We start from the raw sequence: 24,216 nt of genomic DNA on the forward strand, positions 1-24,216 counted from the left end.
GAGACAATAAAACTGGTCATCGACCACATAGTGCAGATAGAGTGGAATAGAACTGAATACAGCAGGTCTCGCGGTCACGTCGGTTGCTCGCAGCAGCAGTTCTTGCACACTCCTTGCTTACAAATAAGGCAATTCTTCGCCATACCGCTGCTGCAGCGCGAGGATGCTGCCTCCCTGAAGTGATGTTGATGTTTCTCCGCGTGTGGTTAATTCTCATCGCTGTCTCTTAAAGCAGTGATACTGATTTTGGGTGGTGGGTTTTCTGAGGAGCGGCGTAGCTGGGCAGCGTTCTCATCAACAGGAAACTAAACAGAACCCAGCAGGTTTTTTAAATGACCACTTGCTGAAAGGTGTTGAAATCAGTACAATTATAATTGAATACTCTCCTTGGATAACACAGCCCTCAATTACCAAACATGGCAGGGTTAGAACTGCGTGTTTTACTCTGCGTTGCTCTGTGACTATGTCTGGAAACTTGGAGTTGAGCAGCGTCATCTAACTGCTTATGTCTTTGGCGTCATCTAATGAAGAAATGAGTAAATGAGTAACGTCTAGGATTAGCTAGAGTGGGTACGTGAAGAAGAACAGAGAAAGTAGTGAGGTAAACAGAAAAGGAGACAGTGAGTAATCTGTTTCCCCCTTTCTCCAGTGTCATAATGAATAATACAAGCATCTCTGAGTCAGATGGGGGCATTGAAAAACACCTCTTCCCTTCCTTGTTTGGGAGCCTTTCAATCATTCTCTTTAAAAAGAAAGAAAGAGAAAATAAAGCCTCATGCAGTGCTACTGGCTAACGTTATCCCAACCAAAACTTTTTGTTTACAGCTTTTAAAAAAGAAGAAAAAAAAAACAACTCCCCAAACTTTGATCCCAATTGACAATTAAAAGTCACCAGCCTATTAGCCTGAGGCAGTCGCCAAGTTCTGTCAAGTGGACACTGTAATGGATATTAATTATTAGCCAGCAGCCACTTAAAGCCCAGCCTACAATGATGGCTCCTGTTGCAGCCGAGCTATTTATAGGCCAGGTTACACACTGCCTGTGCATTGCTGCTGCACTGCTCTGCCCTGCCAGCGTTCAAGACTTCCAGGGATTAGCCCACAGTTCTGACCTCCCGTGTAAACGCCGGCAGATATATCCGCAGTATGCAAAGAGAACTCCACTCATGCACAGTCAGCCACTTTAAGATATTTGGATACGTGCTTTTTATCTCTTTCCGATGCATTACGTACGAGTCTGCAAACCTGGTCATGGCAGACAGTCATTTATGTCAGTCACGCATGTAAGATCAAGCAAACAGCCCCCACACATACATTAGACCTGATGAAGAGTGTCACTCACACTGAATAAACTGCTATCACGAGCTGCTGCTGATGTGTGCTCTGTGCAATGCAGATACACCCGGCTGAAGCTGCAGCTAAACCCTGAGGGAAGAATCCCCGTCAAGAAGTAAGTCTGTGTGACTCATCCACCCCCCCACCACACCCCTCCCCCATCCCCACAACGGCTCTGCTCTTTTCATCGGTGCATAGTTTCCTCTGCCTTTTTGCCTTCTCTCTAAGCGTGCAGATGCTTAAAGCTACACTTTGTTTTTTGCATATTTATTAGAATATATTACCCATTCCATCTGTCATGACAATATTCATTCTTGTTCTCCTTATCACCACTTTTCATTTATCTCACGCTTATAGATTCGTGCCCATTTCACCCATGTGATTTTTTTTTTTATTATTATTATTTTTTTAACTTTAGTCTGTGTCAGTTTGTGATTTATCTGAGGATTTCATTTTGTATATTTCAGTTTCAGTTTGATTTATCTGGAAGTTTGTCATCGCCTCATTGAAAATCCACCTCTCTACATCTCCATTAGTCAAGTTGAGCTTTCAGGCAGGCGGGCAGCAGTGAACCTCCGTGATAACCTCCCTCAGAGCCGCGGAGGAAAGCAGTGGGTGTCAACAGAGAGAGACACTCCTTGCTGTTTAGGGAATTAACCTCCTAGCTAGGAAGACATGTCAGTTTGACTAATGTCAGCTTGATACTGCTCTTCCACTGAGGGTACAGTAAGTGCTGGTGGACCTGCACAGGCATACCTCTGCAAGCAATTAAAACAGGCTATTCTGAACAGATCCAGACCTAAATGTCCTGCTGTGGCTGCAGTGACACTAGAGTCCACTGTAAATCACTTTTATTGTCTGTATACACCGGAATAAAACAGATGACAGAAGCTTGAAAACACAGATGTCTGTCGGCAGTGTTTTTCCAGAGTTAAATGAACCGAGACGCTGATGATGTGACGATGTGATGTGATTTGAGATCATTTTGCGTTATTTACATGCGCACATCATAAAGAAACATTACATCTGCACGCCTTTTGTTTATTTATGCAAGAAAAAAGATGCTTCCGTTGAGACGGACTTTATAGCACAAGCACAATGACATGATAATAAAAATTATGACAGCAATGATGAAAATTGGTGTGATTTGCAAAATGACACCATTGCCGGGAAGCTTTCTTTCCTCATCTTTGTTGGGGCCTGTGTGGCATCGCATTCATGAAGAGTTGTCGCTTTTATGTACACAAGTGGCATTTGCCATGGAAAACTTTGCAATTCACTGTAAGCAGTATTAAAATCAAGATATTTTCCATGTTTAAATGTGAATATTAAAAATATTAAAACTACACTATTTTATCTCAGTCCACCCATCTATCTATGAGAGCAAACATATTAGGAACAGATTTATGCTGCTGCATTATTGCACAGCTTCCTAATGCTCCAAATAAGCTGAATCAGTAGCTCTCCAACTATTTCAGCATAAACAGAAATTTACTGCGTAACCTTTATGAATGTAAAATTCATTGCAAGGCTGTTAGACTGCAGTATTTAAATCCTGATGTCCCATCTTCTACCCCTCCCTTATTATATTGCATTTCTTTTCCCACACAGGCATCATCTGAGTCTAATATTTGTCTTTAGTGTTGCATTCTGTCCGGCCTGTAGTTTCACCCTTTTTATTTTCTTCCATTGCCTCCTAAGCTGTTGCTACAATATTACATTTTCACAGAATAATCTTAATATGTGTCAGTTAAATGCTGTGACGAATTCATCCGTTTGACACACAGCCTTTAAAGGAGTGAGAATTTCTCTCCGTGTGTGGCATTTTCTGTGATTACTCATAACAGCATGTTTTTTGTCTCCCTACAGTATCTTCAGGATGTTCTCGGCAGACAGGAAACGAGTGGAGACAGCGTTGGAAAGCTGTAACCTCCCTTCTGGCAGAGTGAGACTCCAAAATACTGAAGCTCTCTGTTTTTTTTCTAGTATTACTGTCGCCTCATATTTCCTCCGTCCCTGAACCGGCTTCTGTCTCCATCTCATCCTGTCTCTTTTATGTACAGTTGCCTTCATCTTTCCATCCATCCATCCATCCATTTCTGTTTTGACTATTCAACTCATCTCTTAAAACACAAACTGATTGCGGCTGTGCTTATTCGTCTTATTTTCTGGATATCTGCATGAGTTCCAGCACAGAATGGATTTAGCCTGGGTTGTAATGCAACAAATAGACCCAGTGGGAGCAATAGAGATGACAAAAGCTGTTTTATCGCTACCTTTTTTTAGATGCCACTAGAGAGACGCTGCACCCTAATGCATAGAGGTGCAAACAGTGCTCTGTATTCAAACAGTAGCAAACAATTTTCATCCCTAGAAGTGGGAAACTGCTGTGCGGTGCTGCTCTGAACGCACACTTGATATGTGTCTAGTAAGGCAAACACACTGTAAAGCTAATTGGAATTGGGTCAGGTCGCTTTCAGATGTGACTGAACTCATATAACGTGTTTACATTTAAATTACTCACTGAAAAGGTTATATCTTAGGTTAAGTCTGTAGTGAAATGAAATGCATTTTGGATATTCAGCATTTTCAATTGGTTAAAATCAGAATATATAACATACCTGATGCAAAGCACAGGTGTTCTGTGTGCATACGAGTGGGCTTCAGTTTCTTTTGTTACTGCAGTTTTCTTATCAAATCCCAGAAACACTGATTCCCAGTAAATGGTAAATGGCCTGCATTTGTATAGCGCTTTACTAGTCCCTAAGGACCCCAAAGCGCTTTACACTACATCCAGTCATCCACCCATTCACACACACATTCACACACTGGTGATGGAAAGCCTCATTGTAGCCACAGCCACCCTGGGGCGCACTGACAGAGGTGAGGCTGCCGGACACTGGCGCCACCGGGCCCTCTGACCACCACCAGTAGGCAACAGGTGAAGTGTCTTGCCCAAGGACACAACAACTGAGCCGGGGCTCGAACCGGCAACCTTCCGATTACAAGAAGAATTACAAGAAGAACTGCCAGTAATATAAAATGTATTCAAAACGCAATAAAAGAACCTTTGACCATGTACAATAAGATTTGATGGCACCCTGATTTTAAATGTAATCTCAGCTGATTATAGCTACTTATTATTTTTAATCTGATTAGCGAATTGTGGCCAACTCTGGCTACAATCAATGGCTTCTGAACACAAATCAAATTAATATATATATAAATAAATAAATATACACACACAGGAATACAAACACCCCCACAGTCAGAACAAGCTATACATAATTAGCATAGGGAGAGAGAGCAGGAGGTAAAAACCGATTGCTGTATGAAGGTCTGCTGGGATTTGCTGTTATTCCATTGCACAAGTAATTACAGCTAAATGGTATTGCTGTTAATCCCTCAAACGCACACACTCCCAGGCAAAAGCACATACACAGCCCAGCTCGCACCAATGTCTTTTGAATGACTCACTGAGTCTCAACAGGGCTTGACCTGCATCCCCCCTACTTCTGTGCATCCTTCCTCACCTCCCTCTTTCCAGGTCTTTTCTAAGACTGTGTGGTTCTGCTCTGTTTCTTGCTGGCAAAATGCTGTTCCCTGCTGCTGAGCACGCTGTGTCTTTATCATACCCGTTTGCCTCTGATAGCTCTATAAGAAGCCCTGACGCTAAGTGCAAATTGCAGGCAGTCATTTGCTGTTTGTTATTTGCATCTCTGCAATTGCTTCAAGAGGGCCAACTATAAGACGGCAGATGGAATGACAGATCTGTGTTTCTTTTAGTCACATTAGTGGGTCAGTGGATAGATGTCTTTACCTCAGCAGTACTCTAACTAGGAAGTCTGCACAACATGAAATTTCTTAGTATGCGGGGAAAGTTTAATAATAAGTAAGTACATTTAAAACCAAAGTTCTTTACGCCAAAATAAAATAGAATAAACAGGTTCCTAAAAAGGTATGGCTATGGCTCACAGTGTTTACATCAAATAAACCAGTAGCTACCAATCCACCAGTCACAGTTCCAGAAATCATCAGTTTCCAAAAGCTTGAAAATATATGTTTTAGTTTTATTTATCTGTGAAACTTCTAATTTGATTATCCCAAAGTTAGCCTGTATTTTAATAATAAACAGAGTTAAGGAGCCCAGGTTATTCTTCGACCTCTCAGTTAATATCTGAGAGCCTAACAATGTGGCATCAGTTTCTTCTTGTGAGACATCAAATTTCATTGTTATTATTAAATTATATTCAAAATTCACTCATTGAGCCTTCTTGTGGCACAGTGATATCCAAGATCCAAGTGTAAATACAGTTAAATCATCAAGAGATTCTATCTTGTGAATAATTTGGCGTAGCAGGAGCATGTGCAAAGCATAAAGAACAGACCCCTGTGGAGGTCCAGATGTTATAATAGCTAATGCAGAAGAGTATTTTCCAATGTTAAGTGTTTAATATAGGATTTAAACCAGTTAAGAGTCAAACCCTTAACTTCTCCACAGTGCTCGAAGTACTCCATGCGTAACTCAAGGTCGACAGTGTCAAAAGCAGCACACGACTCCACATAACTAAGACAGAACAACCAGAATCTGCAGAATATCAGAATATTGTTTGTTACTTTCAAAAACGCAGACTCAGTTCTGTGAAAGGTCTCATAAACATTGTTCTCGTGTAGGAAGGATGACAAATAAACAAACCTTTCTTAAATTTTAGTCAAAGATGCAGTTTTGATATAGTATCAATAACACTCAGAAGATCCACTTCCAAATTTTTATCCTTTAAGTAGGACTTGACTACTGCATGCTTAAAAGGAACTGTACAGAAGTGAAGTTTGCATTTATAATTCTCAGGACATCACAACCTGATGTAAAAAATATTTCCTCGTCAAACCACGATGGAAGAACAGAAGGGGAACACGTCATGTGAGAAACCAAGTCTGACTTCACAGACGCAAATAACCAGATGATAAGCAACAGAGTTAGCTCCAGAAATTAGAATATTTGCTCCAATGTGTCCAACCTTACTCTGAAAGAGGTCCTGAAAAAGGAAATACTACTATATATATTTTTCTTAAGCAACAGTTACAAGGGATTTGATTAATTTTCAAAACGTGTAGAGCTAAGCTAAATTGGCTAAACTAAATAATTCTGTTTATCCCAAGATTATACAAATATAAAATTCACTTTACTGTGCACATACTCATTACTTTACATAGATATGCACAAGTAAGCGTCTCATAGATAAAGAAGATGCTACATGAAAGATTGCCTTTTTGTAAAACACAGTTTTGTTGCACTGAGGCATGCAAGAAAAGTCTTCTCCAGAGCACCCGTCACTGTGGAAAAAGTATCTTTTATCTATCAGCTTGTACATTTTAAATCCACTTTTTTCTTTTGCCCTTCCACAGTACGTCCGAACACTACTGCCTGCAATTTATTCACCTATCTTACTTTTGTCTGCTGCAGAATGACTCCATTCCCCAGGAGGACTTCACTCCAGAGGTCTATAGCATGTTCCTGAGCAACATCTGCCCTCGGCCTGAGCTGGACCACATCTTCTCTGAAGTGTAAGTACTGTGTTTCTCTCTGCTCTCTCTGTGTGGTAATAATAACCTTTTCCACCTCCAAAGAATACGGGAATTCCCAGTTTAAAATGTCCAAAAAAATCACAATTGATACATTTTTTTCCCAAATCATCTGTTGCTTTTTTCATACTTGTAGCCTCGATAGGAAAATTTGGTTTCCCAGGTTCAAGCCAGATCCTTTTATCCATTTATAAGACGTTAATTAGCCCAGGAAAGTGTGTTCTAATGTCCCTGGTTGTGACGTCTCGAGCCTAGCTGGTTTGGCCTCTCGTGCTGCAGAAGCAGAACTGCCCTTTGGCCCAGAGAGACTGAGACCATCAGCCGAGGAAGCACGCCAGCTCGACCGACGCTACTCCAAGTCATAAATCTGTATTTTAATCACAGTTAAGTGAGGTAGCAGGAGAGCCAGGAGGATGTGGAGAAGATAATTTAGTTGAACAGGCTTGGATGCGAAAGGCGTTTTTAATGAATTCTCATAATTTACTCAAAACACAACATTTAATCCCGTTGTTTTGCATGTCTGCCGCTCTGCCTCGCCGCGTCTTTTTGCGTCTTAATTACAGCTCCTCCCCTCCATCGTTTTTTCCTTGTTTCATTTCCCCATATGCTATTTTTTAATCCCGTCCTTGCACCCACACCTTGCTTAGCAGCCCTTTAAGATGTTTTGTCTAATTTTTTCTAATTTCTGCCCCATTCCTTTCTCTGCTCAGGGGAGCCAAGAGTCGACCATACCTCACAGTGGAGCAGATGACAGATTTCATTAACAGTAAACAGCGAGACCCTCGTCTGAACGAGATACTCTACCCTCCTCTCAAACCAGAACAGGTCCAGCTGCTGGTTGACAAATATGAACCCAATGCTTTGCTGGCACAGAAAGGTCAGTGGCTCAAATTTCTGTCAATACAATCCCAGGCACACTGACAAGCTTATGTGTACACAGAGATGCACGTAACACCTTTTAGTACAGATCGACTTCATGATAGTATGCAAGTGATTTATAGTAAAAACTATCGGAAAAACACCGGTACATTATGCCCGTTGTGTGTTTTTACACTGTCCTCCTCCACCAACCCTGCACTCCAGCCGCTGCCACCAATAAATTTGTCAGGGGTGTTGCCATAGAGACTGCTGGATGGTGTCCAAAGCTTTTGCAAGTGAGGGGACATAGTGGGGTGCCGAGGAGTCTGTAAATACCAAACACTCACAGTCAAACACACGTCACCGCCATCAAAATGTTCCACCTGTTCCCAACTTGTGCTAAAGTATTGCCGTTGCAATACTCAGAGAATACAGAGTATTGCAGTCCTTGGGATGAATTTTCTGGGATGTCCGCTCCTGGGAGGAGTGTGGCATTGAGTTAACACATATTTGAATGCTCCAGACCAGCAAAGTGCCAAAACCTTCCCACCTCCTGACGATCAGTTCTTCAAGTGCTATTTACCCTTTTAATTTCACTGGAAGCAGTTTTTCCCAGACTCTGGCAAAGGCTTTCTTCTTCACATGTCTTTATCTGTCTGTGTAATATAATGCAAGGCTTTGTACCTAAAATTGAAAGGGCAATAAATAGTTTGCCTGGTTCCTTTCAAAGGATTAAACTGCAGTAAATCTAAAACGTATAAACCTACAGTTCATTTTTTAGTTTTATGTGCAGGACTTCAGCACCATTTCTTGATCTGCTATCATTTCACTTTATTATGTGTGTTGGCTTCCTAATTGCTGGTTTGCTTAATGTGACCTATATGTTGTCTAAGCGGTAACATGTTGTTGTTGTTGTTGTTTAAACGCGCTCCTCTTTTTTTCATTCCCATGTTTAAATTGTATATAAATGTCAACCATCTTAATTAATAGAAGAAGGACTTTAGTTTTAATATTTAGAGTATTAGGAGTGATACAGAATAATATATAAAGAAATGAGATGGATGCGTCTTGGTGAGCCAGCACTCCTGGACATGCTGTGCTTTCATGATGTCTCAAGTGTCAGCAGACCCAGAGCTGCCAGTACTGGAAAACATCACACTCCAGATATCAGGCAGCAAGGTCTTATATTTGCCAATTCAAATTTTATCTGTGCTAGAAAAGCATCTTACACAACTGTGCCAAAATGGATGAGTTATCGTACGCCGTGTACGGTTTATTACGAGCAAAATGCTGGGTTGATTTTTCTCCCCATAGTGTCAAACCAATCGCTGCCTTTGAATATGCCATCTATAGCTGTATTTAGATTACTTACTCTATATGTTTACTTTTTGTTAGTATATTTTCTCCTTCAGGGCTTAAAACATCAAAAACTGTTAAAGGTGGGAAGTCATCAATGCACCCGATTTCTTAGCTACGTATTCAAGGAGGGTTGTGGTGGAGAAGGAGTTGCTGTTAGGCTTCATACAGATTGATAATTCATCACAGAGCTTCCAGGAGTCAGATACTATGAACCTAATTCTTATCTTCTTTTTGCAGGTTTGTCTTTTGGTGTGTTAGTGTAGTGGTTAACACGTTTGCCTATCTATGATTGTAAAAACAAAATGCACTTGCAGTTAAAGTTAACAGTATGTCACGTGACTTCTACCTCAAATCAAACTGTGATAAGCTCAGCTGCGACATAAATTCAAATTTTACTAAAGGATTGAGTGAAGGTTTCGACAGAAGTATCGGTGGCTTGAATGGTTACCTCGATGTAGTCGCTGAGAGTAAGTAGTAAGCTGAAAAAAGATAAGAAAGCAGTCAAGTGAACATAACAGGTGGTTTTTACGAAGGGGTCCATATGGCAGAGCAGTAGAATACAGCATTTTTCCATATAAAGCTGCTTATTAATACTTTTTGTCATTATGCTGGAGATCTGGAGGATTAAATAATGCTTTTGTGTCAGGAATTCAAAAAAATGTCTTTGGTGCAAGAAGAGAATGATTATCTAAACATTTTATGGAAACTATACTAAACTAGAAGCTTTGTCTTTTTAATAATCTCCCCTGAATAAAGTGCCTACTTTACTCTGTTTGCACATGTGACCGAATAAATCACGGGTCCTTAAATTAGTTAAAAGTCATTTTTTAAAGCACACATATCCATCCTGACTGCCTAATGTTTGACTCTGATCACAGCCATGTGCTCATACTGTGATGTTGTGTGTTCATCCTGTCCCAGGCTCTCTGGAAGCATGCCCTTCCCTGTCCCAGTGACAGATTTCCCCACGTGAAGTATTTATCTAGCCGGAGGAAGTGCTGCCATCTGCTCTGCAGAGGGGTCCAGAGCTCCACATGCAACCTTCACACACACACATACACATAAACATAGTTTCTCCTCTTTCAAGGACACTCATGTTCGTAAAAACATACGTGGATTTTAGGTGGCATGAAAATTTTAGATACGCAGTCTGTGTTTAGCTCGGGGTAAAAAGCCCCCCTGTTGATGGGTAAACAGAAAACCATATGCTTTAACTAAATGTGCTCCAGAAATGTGTGTATTAATGATGGTGAAGAGTTTTAGTCTTTATTAAACGTTTTAATGTTTCACTTTCTCCATTTGTGACTTGGAGATTTTGTTTATTTTTTTTATTTTATACCTCTCATTCATGTCTTCACTGCTGAATCACTTTCTGTGACTGTTTCAGTCTGTGCTCTCTCAGATGTTATGACATCGTTTGAAGGAAGATGAATGAAATACAAAATGAAACGAGACACTTGGAGAATTTTTTATAATTCAAGAGTGGATAGTTGGCTTATTCGCTTGAATGGTAGAGAGGAAGCTCTCTAGTCTTACGGGTGAAATTCAGAATCCATCTCTGTCCAATTTCCTCTCCTCTCAGTATGAGCCGTTATTGTGACCGGTAGCTAAAGTTTTACTTGGCTCAAATCTTCCTGTAGAATTTCTTCTCAGGTTTCACCTTGAGAGTAGCACTTGTATGTTCCCACTCTGGTTCGGCTGCATTACAATCCCAGCCGTGTCAACACAATTTTTCCGTGTTTGACCTACAAATGTCTTGAGAGATGGGGAAACTCTTTGTCTGCACGGAATGTGTGATACAAAGGTTAGACCTCAGCCAGGCGAAGGGAGATCCTGGGAGTCAGCAGGGAGTAAGACGCTGAGTGCGACAGAGCTCAGATGTCACAGACAGCAGCTAGCGTTAATTAGTCCAGCAACTCTGCAGAGGGCGGCGCCGCATTAATTAGCATAAAGTGGCCAGAGGGACCTGCTGCACCCGTCAAGCTTGCATCACTTAGCATATTTAGCGTAATTTCAAGTAAGTGTGTGTGTGTGTGTGTGTGTGTAGGCAGGTGGAGGAAGTATTTTGCTTTGAGCAGCAACTATATGTTCAAAATTTAATTCATGAAGGCAAGGTGTTTGATGTGTATGGTAATGCGTATGGAAATATGATCTCGTGTGGATGGAGATGTGGAGCTTTTCATCAACCGCTTATTACTTATTTATTCAGTGTTATTCACTTTCTCAAGCACATTCAGTGAAGATTAGCTGAGTGATGGCAGCCAACAGGCAAAGCTTATCATGAGTGACCGTGACTACCAATCAACAACGAGGAAGGAACAGCTCCATGGGCAGCTTAGCTTCATCAGATCACTGTATTACTTAGTGATAATAGCAATATTAGCCGAAGCTAGTGGAGCCTGAAATGGAGAAAAGTACATTTATATGTTAATCTACCTGCTGAGCAAAGGGAGCCTTTTCAGACTTGAATTTTAATAATTAGAAGAATGTACTGTAACACAGTATTTAACTAGAGTAGGAAAACATTGAGGGACAGCCCTTAAAGGAAACAACGAGTTTCCCTAAATGAAACGAAAGAAAGTCATTTACCATCAGTCTCACACCCACTGTAATGCTTTAACCTCCTAGGACCTGGCGCTCACATATGTGGACATCACATTTTAGGTTGTCTAGACCAAAATACCAAATTTTGCTCTACAAGGGCTTGATATCCACTTAAGAGGACATTATACGGCCGCTGTTCTATCGAAATTTAAAGCAGGTTTAAAAAATTACGTAATTCTCTGTTTTTACATTCATCAGGTCCCAATCAGCCCAAATAGCAAAGAGAAATTAAAAATGCATGCCATGAAACAGTTCGGGTCTTAGGAGGTTAAAGGTGGAGAACAATGCAGGCACATGTTTACAGAAAACAAAAGTTGCTTTTATTTGATTAAAGTCACAGGTGAACGGGGATGCCAGTCCATTCACCTCCATTTGAAATGTGGAAATAATGTTTTTATAAAAAGTGACTGACAAAAACACGCAAATGTTCTCATAGCCATGTTCAGTTATGTTGCAGTTTGTTAAAAATTTCATTTAAGACATTGCAAAGGGTGGGGAAAAAAATCTGTGACACATATGCCACCATATGCCACGCACCATATTTTAGCTTGTGCAGTTAAAAGGATAAGGCATTCTTAATGTTTAACACGGTGACAAATCTCATTAAGAAAATTAAATTCCAACATTATGTTTCTCCATCTGCCAGTACTTTACATCTTCCTTACCCTGTCTTTGGCACTCAGCCCCTTTGCCCATTAATTTCCACTGAAAAACGAGACAATTCTGTGATTTAACTTTTAAATAAATTTCTAAAACTTTAGGCATCTGCAAATTTTCTTCAAATCAGAATAACTGCAAGATTTGGCAGATAGCTCTATACTGAGTCAGATGACTCAAGAAAAAGCAGATTAGATGATCACTGCAGTGAACAGTGAAGCGCGTGGAACAGCACGGCTTTTGGAGTGTTTTCACACCTGCACTTTTTAGTTTACTTCTACTCTGATATTTTCCCTCCTTGTTGCGGTTCGTTTGTGCAGATGTGAACAAGGTAATCTGAGTTATTGGATCCCAAACTGCTTTGGAGTTTGTTTGGAATTGGACTGAGGCCGAGGAATCCAGAGCGGTTCATTTGTGGTGAAAACTCAATCGACCCAACCGCCAGGTGTACGCTTCGAGTGTGACCTAAACACCTTCCTGTAGCCTGGTGTGCTTTCTATTCTGCGATCCAGCAGAGCAGCACAGATGCGCAGAGAGTTTCTCTGTGTTATCGACTTGTCCAGAACACCTTTCTGGACAAGTTTACTTTTGTTCCTAACGCTCCAGACTCATCTGACTAATAACTGAAGTGAGCGTTCTCATGTGGTTTGCAGTGACGCAGTTGAGCTCACCTGGAGTTTACTTGTTTTTTCTGTGTGAAAAGAAACGAAACCACAGGAAAAAGACACAAGTCTACAAAACTCATCAACTGATTTGGACCAAAGTAAATAAACTTTAGGTGTGAAAATGAACCATGTACAGAATAATCTGTATCAAGCTTTAAATACACAGTTAGCAAATCAGCTCGTTGTTGTTTTGTAGTCTTTTTTGTGGAAATTGTTGCCATCTGGAAAAACAGAGAACATCACAATACAATTAGATTTGGACGCTTGAACCAAAAAAAATGTTTTCACGCTTAGGATGCTGACTGCTGTTGTGTTCATGCAGGTCAGATCTCAGCAGAAGGCTTCACCAGGTACCTGAATGCAGAAGAGAACAGCATCATTCCTCCTGAGAAGCTGGACCAGAGTGAAGACATGACCTTTCCCCTCTCTCACTATTTCATCAACTCCTCACACAACACATACCTCACAGGTAAGCACGTACACACGTTAAAACTTCTTCTATCGGTCTGCTTGCGCAATCACGTTCAACTTGATTTTCCTCCTGACTGATTGCACAGGGAGATCCTTTATTCTCCCATAAATGAAAAGATCAGTCGTTCATTTAGAAATACAATTATGGTTGAAGTGAATACACTCAACTTTATACCTCGTGGGTCAGTCAATCAAATGCACCCTTGCATATCAGGCTCCCTTTCTTGTGTTACTTCTCAAGAGGTTATCCAATCAAGCCATGCCATGATACTTGATTCATTGATATTCATGAGTTAAATATTTCTTTGGACTGGTAGTCAAAGTAACTCCCTGCGGTGCACAAGCATGGCTGGCACAATAGAGAGGCCATTTTCTCTTCAATGGATATTAGAATTCATCTATTCAAATCTATTCTGGGGGGAACTGAAGAGCATTGAATCTTTGAAGTGGATCAGATTTCGGCAGCGATTGGAAAAAATTGAATTTTCTGTAATAGCCCAGCCTCATAGCTGGTGGAATGAAGAAATGAGAAAAACAAACACGAGGTCTTTTAATTTTCTCCTCACGAACTGTGTTTTTCTTTAGGTATTTTCATAGTGACTCATACTATGCTATTCTAATAGGGAGCAGAAGCGTGTTGCAATGTGGAGTCTATTTCTGTCCATGAGGCATTTGTTTTTTCACAACTTTACACACAAAAAGAACCATGCAGAATCATTAGTTTGATAACAGGACAAGCATTTCATGTTATTGACCGATCGTAAATTATATTTTAAAATTAAAGTAATCGTGAAGAAATATTTCACCTCATGGAGTTGCTTAAAGATGTCAATTAAATGAGTTTTTGAGAGAAAAAAATGAGAAAAGAGTGAAGTAAATGAATGGCATCACACCAAGTGAGAACATAGCTGCCTCTCACTTTAACACACTTCCACTTATTTTGTGGAAACATGCTGCTAATGTGAAGAGATAATTGCTTCGCTAATGGTGACAGGGTGATGAGATTTGCCTGCTTCAGATAACGACAGTTGTATTGTTTTTACTGCATGTGACGAACAATACAGTTAATGAGCTCTTGAAAAGTGGGAGGATGTGCTTTTGTGGGCATCCTGTTTCTTTTTGGATCAACTTAGCCGATACCTGTAAGAGCTGTTTTTTGTGTTCGTGTGTTCGGTGCAGCCGGCCAGCTCGCAGGCAACTCTTCAGTCGAGATGTACAAACAGGTCCTCCTTTCTGGGTGCCGCTGCATTGAACTGGACTGTTGGAAGGGTCGCACCACAGAAGAAGAGCCTGTTATCACCCATGGCTTCACCATGACAACTGAAATCTCCTTCAAGGTAACACAAGGAGAGATGGTGATGGTGATATACGGGAGGGCTTGGTTGGGGGTTGGGAAGCAAAGGGAACGTTTTCACAGAAGGGTATTCTGCTCAACAGATCATTCACCCACTGCTACTAACCCAACTGTTAGGGTTAATTTAACAATGCTGTCTTATTAAATTTAAATTTAGAATTAAATAACAGCAGAACACAGTGTGTTGTTAAATTTGGTTTATCCGTTACTAAATCAGGTTTAAAAATATCTAAAGAGAAGAACACTGAAAAGCTTATAAATTCAAAAAAATGCATAAATTCACATATTCTAGATGCAGGATTTCTCCACATTTTATCTTTAAAAAATTCTCAAAGAGTTCTTTCAGGCCAGCTGAATATGCTGTTAGCCATGTAAACGTACTCAGTTTTACGACAAAATGCAGAAGCTTTAACAGAAAAAAAGAATATTGTACACACTGGGAGGCGAGCGTGGATCGGGGCGATCGTGGCTCAAGAGTTGGGTGGTCGCCTTGTAATCGGAAGGTTGCCGGTTCGAACAGTCTCGGTCGTTGCGTCCTTGGGCAAGACACTTCACCCATTACCTACTGGTGGTGGTCAGAGGGCCCGGTGGCGCCTGTGTCCGGCAGCCTCGCCTCTGTCAGTGCGCCCCAGGGCAGCTGTGGCTCCAATGCAGCTTGCCATCACCAGTGTGTGAATGTGTGTGTGAATGGGTGGATGACTGGATGTGTAAAGTGCTTTGGGGTCCTTAGGGACTAGTAAAGCGCTATACAAGTACAGGCCATTTACCATTTCTATGTGTTATTTCATCTTCCATAAACGGATCCATTCTCATAAACTCAGAATTAATCTAATCTGGTTTGTGAAAGCCACCACGTTGCCCCGCCATCATAAAGACAGTGGCCAAAATGGACAGACCGGCCACATACTGTACGTGGCACGCCAAAGGCAGAGAAGAAGAGAACCCACAGGCATTCACATGCCGTGGATTGATTCAAAATATGAACATCATACCTATAATTTATCATCTGAAAAGGGGTCCCTATCACCAAACAAGTGAAAACGCAAAGGACAACAGACCGGTGTTCTGAGAAACCGTCCTACTTTGGCAAGTCATCCTACCCATATGATTATTTGACGGTGACTTCTGACCAACTCTAACCCTAACCATAACCATTAGAAATATTTACAATAGCTGAAGGACGGTTTCCGAGCTAGGATGGATTCCCAGAACACCGACGTCTGGAAAAAAGTCACCTTCTCCCTCCTCACTTCACGCCTCATCTCCTGAGCAGAAGTCAGAGCTCTAACACACAAAAATGTTCATATATATGGGCCATGAGTACCATTCACAGAGAGTTGGGGAATGGCTGCAATCACAGCATTGTAAGATGATGAAAGATGGACCCTTAGCCCCCCTCCTCGATTCACAGATGGTATTGCCCTTTTCACGTAAATGGCCTCCTTGACTCCCCACTCAAACCAGCGTTCCTGTCCAGGATGTGTACATCCTCATCACGGAAAGAGTGTCCGCTGGCCTGTAGGTGTAAATAGATAGCACACTGATTCTGTGATACTGGATGTGTCTGTCCACTTTTTCCCCACAATTTCCTCCCACACAAAGACGGGGGATTCATCCAGCCTGCATTTTCTAATAAAAATTTCAATAACTTATCCCTCAGGGATGCAATACAGTATATTGATGTGTCAATATTTTGTACGTACTTAAGGAGGATTTCAGTCTTTATTGATCTGGTGACACATGTGGTCACTGGTGTCAAATAAACTGAATTATTTTAATAAAAAGAACCCATCTGAGGATTTGGAGGCGTGCAACCATGTGTCTACAGCTCTTAATCTAGGCGCTAACTGTGGTTCTTTCTTGTTCTGCTACTCTTTTGCAGACCTTAAAAATGGTCGACTGACAAAAAATGGATAAATACTTGCAAAATAAAAATGCAGACACACTTCTAAGTGTGATCATGGTCAAAACTAACAAACAATGCTCCCTGGGAAATGCTGTACTAAGGGGAGTGAAGAGAAGAGTTTGATTTAATTCATTTAATTAATTTCCCTTTTCTTTGATTGACATCAGGGCAATAGTAAACCTCACCACAACTAAATATATTTAAAAAACACATTTCAACAGACAAGTATAGACTGAAGAAGAGATAGAAAAAGCAAAAAGTGGGGCGTGCAAGGAGCAGATGGCAAATCGTAAGAAACAGGGATGCGCTGAATAACCCTAGAAAGAGAAGCACCGAGGGGCAATTAACTGACGACGAGATGCTTTCATAGGAGGAGGAGGGCATGAAAATTTAAGGGCAGAGTAGTGTCAAGACAAAAGAAGAAAGAAATGGGTGAACTGATTGATGGAGGAAATTTAGATCTAATGAAAGTAATAGAAGAAGCAGAACAAGCCTAATGCAATTAGTCTGAGAGTGAAATGCAAAAAGAGAAGAGTTGTAAAAGATGGAAGAGAGCTACAGATTGAAGGGGTTGAGTTACAGACAAAGATTTTTATTGGAGGAAATGAAGGCTTTTACTGAACTGCCACTATTGTTAATGATGGTGTAATTGACTCAGACAATGAGTGGCTTAGAAATCTAATATCGGATGTTGAACTGTCTTCAGCAGAGTTGGGGAATGATTCAACAATATCGCTCAGCTCCCATTTATTTAAATACCTGCAATCGATGACCTACTGTATGGGATTTTTGTTCACATTGTTGTATTCAGGTTCATAGACAAAACAATGTCACTGTAGTTAATGACTTCAAAAGGTTTCGATATTTCTTTTAAGGGCATTTTAGTGATTCTTGGAAACCAGTAGCAAACTCCTGTGTTTTCATTATGTATGAGATTAATTAGATAATGATCCAACACTGAGCCTATGTTGTGATTTACAGGTATATTTTGTATTCTTTGTGTTTGGGTATTTAGGAGGTAATTGAAGCTATAGCAGAGTGTGCCTTCAAGACCTCGCCTTTCCCCATCATCCTGTCCTTTGAGAATCACGTGGACTCGTAAGTTAACAGGACATTTTTTACCTTGTTGCCTTAAGAGGTTCCAATTGTGGCAGAATTATCTTTACATGTGCGCTGCCTATGTTGATTCAACATGTGACAATCACCTTGTTGCACTTTCTGTTCTTTGACTCGTGCTCACATAACACAATGGCAGCCTGATGTTTTGCTATCTCAGTCATTTGGCTATGTGGTCAAAGTGAGTCGTCAGTGGCAAGTTTCTTAATGAACCGCTTGATGTTTGGGTATTATTCTTGCACTGGTGTTATGGGTACTGGAAGCAGTCAAAATAGAAATCTAAAGATACGTGTAAGCAGTTTATCAGGTATACCCAGATATATCATTGTAACAAAATGTTATATACTGTGTCCTGTGAAACTTTAATTTAAAAGTAAATGCATTCCACTAAATTAGGCAGTTTTCCATTTGTTGTATTCGACAATAAGCTTAATACAGTTTCAAAAGGATTTATGTATCACACATGGGTGCAGTTACTGAACTGTGGACCATCTCAAGCTGTCCGCTGACATCTCAAAAGTCAAAAGCTGGAGCTGGGTGCATGTGGAAGGAGGTGCACCCATGTTTCTCCTCGTTCTACTCCCGTTCTCAGTGAGCTACTGAGGTTGCTCCTCCAGCTGCTTCAACCAGCTGCTCCTCCAACTCACAGAGGGTCTTCAGGGGAGATTAAGAGGTGCCATTACCAGCTGCAGTTTGAGACAGTGGAGACAGAGATGAGTCTCACAAAAGCCTGCCGACAGGGAAACAGGGGACAGGAATGCCTGGTGCTAACTTATTTGCAGTGACTAAACTTTCAAATTAAGAGCGCGGGTATTACACAATAGCAAATTGATTACGTTCTGAAATATACTTGGTGGTCACTGATATATGTGATCAGCCCCTCCAGGTAGTTAATATGTATGGGGGAACTTACATACAGAATCTGTTCATAAATAAAGTATTAACCAAAGTTTTCTTCTTTCAGTATTATAAAAATATATCTCGCATTTAAATTGATTATATAGCAGACTGACGCAGAGGAGTTTTTATTTGATTGTTCTATGTCAGGCCTTTGGTTACTGTATCAAAGTCAGTTTAGACCTTATGAGGAAAAGATTTGCCTATCACTTATATTTATAGACTCTAGTATAGAGTTGCATTGTTATCCCACACATATTTTAATGAATTATACTATGTGAAGCTAATATATAACACTTTCCAGAAATATGCTAACATATTACATGGTAACAGTCAGAGTCAGTGTGAACAGGAATCTATGGAAATCCATGTGCTGACTGGTTTCCCTGGGACTTGTCCATCATTAGCTCAGTTGTCTGCTGAAACACTGACAGCACATCACGACAACAGTCATGAGACCGCAATCAGACAGTAAGTGCAAAAAGACGGCAGAGTAAAATATTAAAGTCAGACTGACACAGACAAATATCTGTGTCGCAACTGAAGAGCAGAAGAACATAAACAAATATTCACTGGATATTGACGCCGTGCATGTGAATATAATTTTTGCATAAATGAGGCTTCATGCTGTTAAGCATATTGATGAGGACTGTCCGTCAGCAGGACTGTCAATATGTCTAACCAACCACTTTGTTTTTTATCAACTGTGTAAACACCTGTAGAGCTAAGGACATGCTTCTGATGAATCCTTTCATCTTTAATGGCACCAAGATACTCTGGGGCAACATACATATTCAGGATATTGATATTTAGTGGAGAAATCATGATTGTGTATGTGTGTGTGTCTTTGTGTGATGACTCCCAGACCAAAGCAGCAGGCTAAGATGGCTGAGTATTGCCGGTCAATATTTGGAGACGCATTACTGACAGAACCTCTGGAGAAATATCTTGTGAGTATATAAGATCTCCACGCACCCGCTACATTTGCTTGTGCTCACGCTCACATTCACACTTGCTTGACTCTTTCCAACACACGAACACATATGATACAACAACAGTGAGGCATTCAGAAGATACTATCACACAGATGAGTGCACTAGAGAAATGAATGTCCTTGAACGCTGCTGCTCACCATGCTGCCCATATAAATGTACTCTTTGAGGTAAAAACTCACATAGTTACTTACACACACACACACACACACAGTACTGTGAAAAAGTCTTGAGGTCCCTCTCATTGCTTCAGATTTTGCTTCCAAAGAGACTCCTGGGATTTTACACTCAATGCTGACCCACAAATCATTCAAGCATAAAAAAAAGGCATCTAACACAAGAGACCAACCAGTGTTTTGTCTGCACATACAGATAACTTGGCAAAGAATCCGTTTTAAATGGTATCCTTAGGCACTTTGTTACTAGCAACCTGTTGCAAAACACATAGTTTGTTCCATTTTCTCTAGTTAAATCTATGAAAAATACCAAAGATAAAACATTTTGACAGAATCTGTGAGATGCATCTGGACCTTTAGTTGATCCATCTACTGGTCACTGAAGCTTTATCAGAAACTGTCCCAGTGTATGGGTAACTGTCAAGAAGCCATTCTTAAGGCAAACAACAGAACTGGACTAGAAATCTGTGGCAACAGGCCTTATGGAGTGAAAAATTCAAATTGTAAATTGTTTGGGGTTGCATTTCAGCCAGTGGTGTTGGGGGACTTGTCAAAATTTATTGAGTTGTGAATGCAAAAAAAAGGATCATCATCCAATACCATCTGGAAAGTGTCTGATTAGCAACAGATAGCACACTGTTTCAACATTATCGAAGGCAGCCAACATCCAAAGAAGAGCTTTGAATGTCCCTCGAGAAGCCTTTTGTTGACAGGAAAGCTTGCCTAAGAGAGTTCAGGCTGTGTTGAAGAATAAACATGGTCATACCAAATATTGACTTTAAACTTTGTTGTTTGCCTTATATACTGTATTTCCATGAATGGACGTTTCAACAAATCAGTGCACCTGTTTCCCATTTTCTAAGCAAAATATAAAGAAATTAGTCTTGACTTGAGACTTTGCAATATCTATATATTAGGGGTGCAACGATACTTGTTGTCAACGGAGATTTGCCGTGTTGTGGCGTTAACGTTATTTCAGATTAACGCTGACAGCACTAGTGGGAACACAATGAATATGACTGCACATTTACGACATCATCCTAGTGCAAAGACAAGTGGAAGCAGACAAAAACAACAAGCACGCATGCTACAAACTTTACCCGAGTCATTTAGACAGCTGTTAGCACATGATTCTCCTTATGGGGACCTGATATGTTTAATATGCTGCTGAGAATATAGCCCAGAAGAAGCGTATAGTATAGCTTTTATTTTGGAAAGAGCCATTTCTCTGTAATAAACTCTCTTTTCCAAAGATGAGTGATTTCTCGATCAGATAGATTAATTTTTTTATTACTTTGTTGTTTCAGCAACATTAAATTTAAAAACTGTACTTTTGAGTTAAAATATATATTTATAATTTTAATAAATGACAAATTAAAAAAGCATGAACATTTTTTTGTATCGAAAAAATATTGAACCGTGACACCAAAGTATCGAACCGAACCGTGAATTTTGTGTATCGTTGCACCCCTAGTATATATGTGTCTCTGTTTTTCTTTCTTTTTGTTTTCTTTGTCTCTTTCTCACACATAACACCATGTGACCTTTGGCACCTGGCAAAATATCCTGCTGCTGTTGTTTTTCATTGAAGCCTCAGCCACTTTCACTTTCTCTTAAACACGCACATAGCCGTGAAAGCTAACTTTTAACGAATCATCCCGCAATCGTGCTTATTCCTCCCTATCACGTCTGTGTTATCACAGCAGAGACTGCAAACAAAAGACGTTTAAGATTAAAAGGAAGCATTTTCCGCTGTAATCTAAACGTGGCTTTTCTTGGCAGTCCTTTATCTCAGACAGGCCTTTCCTCTGTTGCCATGACTACCAGTTAAAAGCTTCCATTGTCCCTTTGTGGCCAAACTTCTTTTTCCCCCCCCCCCTAAGGCGTCTTTGTGTGTAATGACGCAGGCTCTTACGTGAGGCAAATGTAGACACTTGCACACAAACTCTCGCAAGGACTTTTAGGCACTTCTCACAGTGCGTACGTGAAAACATGCCTCGCAAACAGTTCTGCACATATATGTACTTTAATGTACCGCTTACTCCTCTCGCGTCATTCTCCTGGGATGACGTTATTCCCTTTGGCACAACACTGTGGAGCAGCTAAAGTTCCCAGCAGCAGTAAGATGCAGAATTATCTCACACACGCAGGGAGCTCCTCCAGCACTGCTGCCTGCCAGAGTCACAGCCCGCTGAGAATTACAGCCTTCTGACTGGATTTGACATTGAAGTATTATCAGGGAGAAGCCTTTTGAATGGAGTGGCAGAGGGAAGGAGAAGGGGAGAGATATGAGGAGACAGACACCAAGGGAGAATTTAGAAAGATGGAAAGAGAAAGTGCCATTGAGGAATGAGCTTTCTACCACTGAGCATGTACAAACTAGGAAAGGTGAGAGCAATGACAGTCACTCCCATTTGGCATGGAGTCAGCTGTGTATACAGCGTATCGAAAGGGATATCAGCCTGATAAGCCCACAGGGACCGGGGCAGATAGGGTAATACAGCTAGATGAAATCCAGCTCAACCTAGAGTGAGAATTAAGAGGATTAAAGTTTTCTTAGAAACTTGGGCTCCTACTCCATCTCCACTTTACAAAACTGTCAATCGCGTCCCACAATGACGACTGGTGATTTTCTTTTATTTTCAAAGTAAAAACAAAACAGTTTGAAAGCTTGATTCAGCGTTTGTTTTCTTGCTTCTCTCACTATGCTGACAATGACTGTGTTGGCGAAAAACATTTTCATTGTAACTGCGTAAAATATATGAAATATTTGAAGGAATTAAACAATTTGTCTCGCGGTTTGTTTAATCTTGTTGGGGCTTAGTTTTAAGCTGCAGACAGACTGTAACTGGCAAGGGGAGATATACGAGCACACATAAGGAGGCCAGATTGAGAATAATGTGGATGCAAAAGTTATAAACTGTCGGAGCTGTAAGGAGGCGAGTAAAATAAATAACCATATCCCAATAACTGAAGTTAAAACACTTTTACATAACAAAGACTTAATTACTTCCTCTAACATGCGCTTGCGGGACATGCAGCACTCCTCTCCGCCTTCTGCTCACATTGTTTGAACATATAGACCCGAACATTTAACAGTTCATCCCCTGTTAAAAAGAAAGCAACATTTTTTAAAAGATTTAAGACTCACAGTCCCTCAGTGTAAAGATACTTATTAACAAAGTTGTACTTCCCTGGAAGTATTATTGGCAAAAAGCACTTTGAGTATTAATAGTAAATTTACACATTTTGAGGAAAAAAACTGTGCAGATCATGCAAATTTTAAAACATTTGCTTAAATTTTGAAGAACAATTTGACCCAATTCAAAAAAACTTGCTTCCCTTTCTTATGTTACATCCAGACCAGATACTCTTATCATACCCAGCATGCACTTGGAACAAAATGCTAAGACTATTCCCTTCATTGAACAATTTCTGTTTATGTAATGTGAAATTGTCGTATAGTCATATGTCTTATAACAAATGAACGTAACAAGCAAAATACTGAAAATGGTTTAGGGACAAGGACTGGACTGAAAACTTGAAACAGTTGAATCTAGCTTATTAAACGTCACAACCGTTGCTCTGAAATATCGTGGAGCAGGTACGCCGTATGAAGCAACAAAACAAGGAAATACTTTCTCACTTTACCACTAGTATGATACTGAGGCTTGAAAGTGGTTAAGGGTGGCCAAATGGAACTTTTCACTTTCTTATCACAGCTGAGCGTAATTGTTTTCGACATTTGGGGGGGAAAACCTTGATTGAGTTTATTTCATTAGGCTTTGTGCGGTGCATTTGAGTGCAATCAGGATTACTTGCCCCATCCAATTTTGCTTTTCCTCCCTGGTAACTGTCAGTGAGGTGAATGCAAACAGGATGGCTAATCTTTGTCGTAAGATTTCCCCCGCAGCAACATTAGCAGAGCGTAGATAGACATGTGCGGAAAATAGGTCACAAGAAGGAAAATCTTGGCGTTAGTTGGTGTATGAATCACTGTTTTGTTGCTCTTGATTCTCAAGTTGCTCAAGTAAAAGTTTGATATGTTTAAGTGAGGTTATGTTTATAGTTGATATGTTGTAAACACAGCAGTTTGAGCATGTGCGTGTGTTTATTCCGCACCACTGAATTGCTCATTAGTGAAATATTATTATCCCTAAACACTGTGATCCAAAAGCAGCGTATCCCATAAATAAATTGGAGATGTAGCGACTTTCTGTCCAACTCATTTGAGAGAACGTGCG

The 24,216-nt window shown here is 40.4% G+C and overlaps 1 protein-coding gene across 3 annotated transcripts in view; it reads left to right on the plus strand.

Annotated features, from left to right (window-relative positions):
* The window catches only part of LOC120724670 (1-phosphatidylinositol 4,5-bisphosphate phosphodiesterase beta-1), a 119,482-nt gene that overhangs the window by 69,383 nt on the left and 25,883 nt on the right, over positions 1–24,216 (plus strand). For all 3 annotated transcript variants that reach the window (XR_005693969.1, XM_040016968.1, XM_040016969.1), the window contains exons 6-13: positions 1,396–1,449; positions 3,204–3,279; positions 6,799–6,899; positions 7,628–7,794; positions 13,383–13,529; positions 14,711–14,868; positions 17,807–17,889; positions 19,670–19,754. Coding sequence is in view for 2 of the 3 variants with exons in the window: in XM_040016968.1 (XP_039872902.1) it covers positions 1,396–1,449; positions 3,204–3,279; positions 6,799–6,899; positions 7,628–7,794; positions 13,383–13,529; positions 14,711–14,868; positions 17,807–17,889; positions 19,670–19,754 (871 nt within the window). In the remaining variant the exon portion in view is untranslated. The remainder of the gene's footprint in view (positions 1–1,395; positions 1,450–3,203; positions 3,280–6,798; positions 6,900–7,627; positions 7,795–13,382; positions 13,530–14,710; positions 14,869–17,806; positions 17,890–19,669; positions 19,755–24,216) is intronic.

This window comes from Simochromis diagramma, unplaced genomic scaffold (genome assembly GCF_900408965.1).
Source record: "Simochromis diagramma unplaced genomic scaffold, fSimDia1.1 OVJJ01000802.1, whole genome shotgun sequence".
In the NCBI taxonomy this organism is placed as follows: Eukaryota; Metazoa; Chordata; class Actinopteri; order Cichliformes; family Cichlidae; genus Simochromis; species Simochromis diagramma.